General features: G+C 55.7%; 2 protein-coding genes across 2 annotated transcripts; one reads left to right on the top strand and one right to left on the bottom strand.

The window, feature by feature from the left end:
* Positions 1-2,281: 2,281 nt before the first annotated feature.
* On the bottom strand, positions 2,282-3,559 carry BZA05DRAFT_387012 (uncharacterized protein). The gene is made up of 2 exons (XM_051482531.1): positions 3,063-3,559; positions 2,282-2,980 (listed from the first exon to the last, which is right to left on the bottom strand). The coding sequence occupies exons 1-2, from the start codon at positions 3,381-3,383 to the stop codon at positions 2,351-2,353; spliced, it is 951 nt and encodes a 316-aa protein (XP_051342988.1). The 5' UTR covers positions 3,384-3,559; the 3' UTR covers positions 2,282-2,350.
* Positions 3,560-4,858: 1,299 nt separating this feature from the next.
* BZA05DRAFT_332376 (ferritin-like domain-containing protein) lies at positions 4,859-6,197 on the top strand (the record flags this gene model as incomplete). Its single annotated transcript, XM_051480644.1, has 3 exons — positions 4,859-5,285; positions 5,345-5,574; positions 5,634-6,197. 3 exons carry the CDS (start codon positions 4,859-4,861, stop codon positions 6,195-6,197), a joined length of 1,221 nt encoding a protein of 406 aa, XP_051342987.1.
* Between the last annotated feature and the right edge of the window lie 1,089 nt (positions 6,198-7,286).

Raw genomic sequence — 7,286 nt, 5'->3', positions numbered from 1 at the left:
ACCCAGCAATCCATCGCCAGTGATCACCTCCGGAGAACTGATCTGGACAGTGCAGACAGCTGGGCAGAGTAGATGTACGTACACCCCGCATCGGTGGATACACAGGTAGAGTATCTTGGTCCCGCGATGATGTGTCTCAGTCGACTCTCAGCTTGCCTGTGTTTAGGTAACTAGCAGTTGGCGCTGCCCCGGAAGAGGAGAGAAAAAACGCAAGCCATCACTTGCAACTTGCAACTTGCGATTCTGCACGTTTGATAGGCAGAACGAAGCTCGGAACTGAGCGGTGAGCAGTGAGCAGTGAGCAGTGAGCAGTGAGCAGTGAGCAGTGAGCAGTGAGCAGTGAGCAGTGAGCAGTGAGTGGGGCTTTGTAAGCCTGCAGTGGGCACTGGGCAGTGGGCACTGGGCAGTGGGCACTGGGCAGTGGGCACTGGGCAAGTGGGGTGGATCCCAGAAATAAGCATGCATGCTCATTGGTGCTATGGCCAAGTGAAATTCCCCGCTTACGCTCGTACGGCGTACGAGAGTAAGTTGTAGCCATATAAAACCGACTGCGAGAATCCACATCCACATCCACATCCACATCGAACCGTCAGCAGTTTGTAGTCAGTGGTCAGTGGTCGGTGGTCACTTGCAAAGCCTGGGTAACTGCCAAACTTGGCAAACTTCCAAGTCACGCGTTCGTCGAGAATTTTCGGGGGCTCGTGGAGCTTATACCTACTACCTACCTACCCATCGTGACCGGGAATCTCTCGGGACCGTGTCCCCATGATTCCCCGCCATCAGCTGGGGGCCTGGCCTGTAAGGTTTACCCACGGGAACGATTCATGGCATCTTTACTATGTACTACCTTTACTGGCAGTAGATACATTCCAGCCGCCGAAACGGAGTGGCTCTCCAGGCAGGCAGGCAGGCTCAAACTCCAGTTAGCCGCCAGTTTCTCATCATCTGCCCCCCTCAGAACCCCCAAAACCCCAAAAATATGGTGATGCCTAGTGATACACTGCGCAGACCACCGCCGCGTGCGCACAGTTCATCCTCTTCATCCTCTCTCTCTCGTCGTCGGCAGGTTTCGAATCACATCCCATTTCATCCAATCCCATCCCATCCTAGCCCATTCCAGCTCCGCATAACTATCAGATCAGCGCGGCAAAGAGAAAGGCTGGCAGATCAGCCTGGCGTTTCGCAGTCTCACCCCCCCCCCCCCCCCCCCCCAAATGGCCAGTGTCCGTGACCGTGATCAGTGACCAGTGGCCAGGCGGGGAAGTGTTTTGAAGAGAACTGGCGAATAAGGCTGGGGCTGGGTAGGTATCCACCAGTGACTAAAGCCATAGGCCTTCTCTCTGCAACGGATCATTTCGTTGGGTTTTTGATGATCTCTCGAGAGGCCCAAAGAGAATCGATTTGTGTAGGAGGCCACCTACATAGAGTATCTGCCTCCTATTCGGTCCGGTGGAAACGGGAAAACGGTTGGTGGATGAGAGGCTGTTGCCTAGGTAGGTATACCGAACGTAGGTGGGTACTGGATCCAACTGGATCGATTCGGTCGAAACACACGGCTGGCCCTCGGGGGTTGCCGCATTGAGCTGTAGTTACCTATCGGGATTCGGGGGTGAGGAGTTCTGAATGAAGCCACCTCCATCTGACCATCTAACCATCTCCGGTGGAAGAATCCGCACGTCGCCTCATACCATATATACCATAGGTAGGTATACCTACCATATACCATACCCACCATGCCATACCATAAGTACTGGTCCGTCCGTTTTGGAATGCACGCATTATATACGGTATGGTTGCTTCCTCCCTCCCTTCCTCTGCCCACGGGCCACGGCGATCGCGAGACTTGCTACTATTAGCCATCTAGCCTCCGAGTTGCAAGTTGAAATCAACGACAAACATGCTATGTACCTGCCGTATGCTGTGTCGAATACCTACTCTGTTTCCCAACCCAACAGACCGGCTCCGACTGCACGTGATACTGTACTCACACGATTGCAATTGTAAGTCCTCAGTCGTGTAAAGTACTCTACAAGTTCGCATTGGGATGTTTCCGGAGATCTTTAATCTGGATCTGCCCGTCGCCCGTTCGGCCGGCGTTGTGTACCGTTGCATGCCCTGGGCCTCTGCAGTGCGTGCGGATGTCATATCCCGCGAATGGTGCCTACCCATGTCGTTGTAATATATTGGACAGATCGGTTGAGGACATGGGACTTGCAGACTTGTAGTTAGTGGGGCACAGGATATCACTCATAGCTCGGAAGTGCGCCGCTGGTGTCTGGAAATCTCATATGCTTTTTATACACCACTAACAAGTATGCCGAACCTCCGGGTATCAACTTTCAAGGCGTGATCAATCCCGGCCGCGACCACCTCTACCACCTCTGCCACCCCGTCCACCGCGCCCACCACGTCCGCCTCTCGAGTCGCCTCCACGACCGCCGCGTCCACCCCTGGAACCACCACGGCTACCGCCACGTCCACCACGAGAGTCGCCGTCACGCCCACCACGGAATCCACCACGAGAGTCACCACGGCCGCCTCTGGAGTCACCGTCCCGACCGCGGAAGCCACCCCTGTCACCACTCCTTCCCCTCGAGCTACCCCGCGAGTCCCCATCCCTTCCACCGCGGAAGCCACCTCTATCCCCACCCCGTCCCCTCGAGCCACCTCTCGAATCCCCATCCCTTCCACGGAAGCCACCTCTGTCACCGCCCCTTCCCCTCGACCCGCCACGATCGCTGCCCCTTCCCCTGCCACCTCTCGAGTCGCTTCCACCACGCGAGCGCTTCTGATCCCTCTCGGCGAACTCCTCATCGTCGGACTCCTCTTCGTCGTCGGACTCGGGCGCATCCTTCACATCCTCCCGTTTCCGCTTCTTCTGCTTCTCCTTCTCCTTCTCCTCATCCTTGGGATAGCGAATGTAATACTCCTGCTTGAGCTTCTCCTCGAGCGTGAGGATCTCTTTTGGGACCTCATCGATCTGTATCCCATCCCACGTATCAGCCCCACCACCAAAACCTTCTCATCTCCCCCACCCTCCCTCAGTAGAAAGTAGTACGTACCTCACCGCTCTCGACGCCCTCCCTGAGTTCCGCAATGACACCCTTCCCCTCCTCGGCAGGAATGCCATAATGCAGCAGCTGGGCCGCGACCCACTTCGCATTGCTGCAGTACTTTGCAGTATCCTTCAGCGCGCGCGCCTTCGCGTTCTCAGTCTTTGACTCGAACGCCGGGTTCTCCGAAGGGTTCAGTATGCTCTTCAGCCGAGGGATCGACGCCCGCGAGAACGTGGAGATCGTCAGCCCGCTTTGCGGCGTCCATGTGTAGATTCCCGATGTCACCGAGGCGGTGTTGGGGGTCGAGGGGGGCTTGGTGCGTGCCATTGTGCGTGGTGAGGGGGACGGTGGAAGGTGGAAGGTTGGTGAGGTGGAAGGTTGGTGAGAGCCTGTGAGTGAGTGAAGGCGGGAAGGAAATTTTGGAAATTTTTAGGATGCAGGCGGAGGTTGCCGGGCGCTAGAGCTGATGTGGACGCCGTTACTTAGCGTGGGCCACAGCCGCCAGAACGGAATAAGTAATAGTTACTGCGCAGTGCAGTTGAAAGAGCGAGAGATCATGCGCGAATCTGATATTGACATCTCCATGTTTACAGTTTACACTCTGGTCAGCTGGAAGAAGCTATTCGATGTTCTGGCGGTCTGGCGGTCTGGCAGGTGGCAGTGCTTGATTCCTCCCCAATGGCCCGATCTCACGCCTCTAGGTACTCTGTCTATCGATGCTTTCAGTTCTACGATCGTACACGGGCGAGAAACCCTGTCGACAATATATTTGCGCAAGGGCAATTATTGTGTATTGTGCCCGTCAAGTCGTCGACAGCAAGTCAAGAGATCGCTGACGCAACAGCTCCGTTCCTTCGCCATTACCGAGTAGAGTAGGTACGGTATTCCAGTGGCCAACGAGAATCCCCATCGGCGTCGGGGGAATGAAGCTGGCGATTGAACATGTCCATCTCAATTGGCATGATACCTACCTTGTGCGTCTGTTTGATCCACCTCACCTGAGACCGCATTCCTGCAGAGAGAGAGAGGCGGTACGGTAGTTATATCCGCCTCTGCAGTACTCTGCAGTACTCTCAAATGCCTCCCAGGAACCCGTTCGGCCTCGGCTGGATAAAAGCTCCGGTACACAACCTCCCCGTCTGGGCGCTGATCAGCGGGTGTATTGTGTGTTCTAGGCGTGGTGAATTAAGAATTGAGAGTTAGAGGGTGAGCCGATACTGCCGATATAACTATGACATAACCTCCGTTTCTTCCTTCGACGTCGACTGGGAGGGAGGGACTCGTGGGGAGGGGGGTCTGACGCTCATGATCGTCACCGAGCACCAGGATCTTGCGCGGCCTCTCTGTCCAGTGTCGAGGCTACATCACCATTCTTCGCTCCGCGGCGGCGGACGGCCGACAAACTCAATTGGGATTTAGCTTAGGCGTGCGGGCTGGCTGCCGGCCACGCGTGCTGCCAGCCAGCCAAGGTTGGCGGATTCGCCGAACATCGATCGATACTCACGGGGAAACGACCCAGCCTCCGGCCGCGGGCTAACAGTACCCACCGCAGTGTCATGATCGATTGCTTAGCGAAGGGGGGATACTTGCTGGTCACTGGACGAGCCAGCCAGCATACTGGCTACGGGGCCACGGCATTTGTACTAAACTCATGTACACTCGATCATGTCGTCACCATCGCGGCATCAGTGTAGTTGCCAGTGGAGGAGTGTATATAAACCAGTGTCTCTGATGTGTTGTTTGGATAGTTATCACAGATCTCGTGCATCCACAGCGTTCGCCCACGTATCAATCTCACAACAATGCGATTCTCAATCCTCCAGGCCTCTGGCCTCTTCGCGCTCGCCGTGCGAGCCGTACCCGCTCCGCAGGCCGTTACCACGACCGAGTCCAATGCCATGTCCGCCACCGGCACGCCCGGGCGGATCCCGTCCGGGAACCCGCCGCAGCCGTCGAATGCATACCCGAACACCGGGAACCTGACGCAGCCGGAGCCGATGCCGTACATGCCCGCCGGAGGCGTCAACACCAACAAGTCTTCGATCCCGGTGTACCAGGCGTTCTCGGACTTTGATTGGCAGTCGCTCTCGTTGGCGCTCTATCAGGAGTGGATAGAGCTCGACTTGTTCCAGGCGGGACTGGACATGTTCTCGGACGAGGATTTCAATAAGACCGGTATAGGAGCGGAGAATAGGGCGTTGATCGCATATATGTCGCAGCAGGAGATCGGTATGTCCCCATTACACTCCCATAACTGGTGGAAATTCTGACACCCCCCCCCTCCCCAGGCCACGCCACCCTCATCAGCAACATGCTTGGTCCTCACGCCCCCAAACGCTGCCAATACCAGTACCCCTTCAAGACCGTCCCAGAGTTCATCGACTTCTGCCAAAAATTGACACGGTGGGGCGAGGCGGGCGTGTACGGTTTCCTGCCACACATGGACTCTCGGCCCGCCGCGCAAATGCTGCTGCAATCCATTACGACCGAAGCCCGGCAGCAAATGATCTTCCGTCAAGTGCATCCCCCCCCTCTCCCACCAAATATCACTCGCTAACCCTTCTTGCGTGCATATAGCTCGAAGGCCTCTTCCCGACGCCCGAGTGGTTCCAAATCGGCGTTCCGCAGTCTTTCGCCTGGACGCTGCTGGCGCCATACATCAAGTCGTGTCCAGCGGACACACCCAAGCTCCCCTGGCAGAACTTCCCCGCATTGAACGTGACCAACAACCCTCAAGCATACGATCCCGCCTTCCAAGCCGCACTCACGCACAACCGTACGCAGCTATCTCACCCGGGCCGCGAGGTGAATTTCACCTTCTCGGACGCGGGAGACCATGTCGGTCCGAATAACAGCTATGTTACGCGCACGTTCGCTGGGAAGCCCGCGTTCGCCGCGTGGATCTCGCAGCTGAATGTTACGTATACGCCGCTGTATAACGTTAACACGACGGATAATAACGGTACTCACTCCGCGTCGGCGGTACAGCCCGATGGACATCTTTATAGCAATTTGAATCCGCTGGTTAATGGGACCGTGTTCGTCGTGCTCACGGATACGGACCTGTATGTTACCCCCCACAATGTTTCGCTCTTGCTGCCGCATGTTGTTGCCGGCCCGGACGTGTATATGGCTGGTTAGAGGGGGGGTGGTGATTTAATGATAAGGCGCACGTGTATTGGCTTATGCATGACGGATTATGATGGATTTGTAAGGTGGAGGATGTGGGGGAAGGGGTGGAAATCAAATGTTTTGAAGTATGAAGAATACTCGTGATCTCCTGGCTCGCTCGTGGGGTACATCAATGAGCTTGTAATCCCGCACGTACCATAGCATCATCTAGCATCACCAGACCCTATCATAGTAGTGTCCATCCAGGTGCCTGCAGCGACAGACAGATACATAATGTATCGCCGGTTTGGTCCCTGCATGAAACAGTGAAAATCCCGCAACGCCTGAGTATATAAGGTCTGCAGTTGTCCTGTTCTTCGAGTTGGTGAGTGAGTGGCTGGGTGGGAGGTGGAATGTGGGAGGGCGGGAGGAAGGTATGTATGAAAGGGAGGTTCCGCTGATATGGTATGGTCTAGGTAAGTATCTAGGGCTGCAGAGTGTCGAGTACAGACCCGGGCACAGACATCAAGACAAGACACCACGTCGATGCGGGGTTGCAGAGTTACAGTTTACGATACCAATGGCAATAGGAACAACGGAACGGAACGAGATGGATCTCGAGCGAACTCGCGGTGAATGAATGGGCTCTGGGGGTGGGGTGTCACTGTGGCCGGAACTCTGAAGGCCAAGGGAGCTCACATATAGTAGTATTTATCACGTTTTAAGCTCACGAGTTCAAGGACGAGTTGCTTCAACACCTTAATAGGTAGGTGGCTTACTACACCTACACCTAGCGGATACAGCACTCAAGATTCAAGAAAACGTCCCCTTCAATACAAACTCTCGTCACTCCCGTGTCCTCCTCCATCCTCCTCTATCCTCCATCCTCGGCCGGGGCCGTCATCGAAGAGTCGAGTCGAGTCGAGGTGTTTATTTCTGCACGCTTTGTATTAGCCAACGAACTTAGGATCTCGAGAGGGAGGAGGGCGGAGGGGAGGACATACGCCGCAAGAGCAGCCAGTGCCACAGGTGCAGGTGGCATCGCCGGAACATCCGCATCCTCCAGACATATTGATTTTGGGTTAGTGGTGGTGGGGGATTGGTTGGAAAGTGGATATG

This window comes from Tricharina praecox, assembly GCF_024521635.1.
Source record: "Tricharina praecox strain CBS 144465 chromosome Unknown BZA05scaffold_3, whole genome shotgun sequence".
NCBI lineage: Eukaryota > Fungi > Ascomycota > Pezizomycetes > Pezizales > Pyronemataceae > Tricharina > Tricharina praecox.
This window is presented reverse-complemented; position numbering and strand designations above follow the sequence as displayed.

Coding starts and splice junctions, on each gene's coding strand:
- BZA05DRAFT_387012 (XM_051482531.1), bottom strand. CDS start 3,383: ATGGCACGCACCAAGCCCCCCTCGACCCCCAACACCGCCTCGGTGACA. Junction 2,981..3,062: donor AGGGCGTCGAGAGCGGTGAG/GTACGTACTACT, acceptor GATGGGATACAG/ATCGATGAGGTCCCAAAAGA.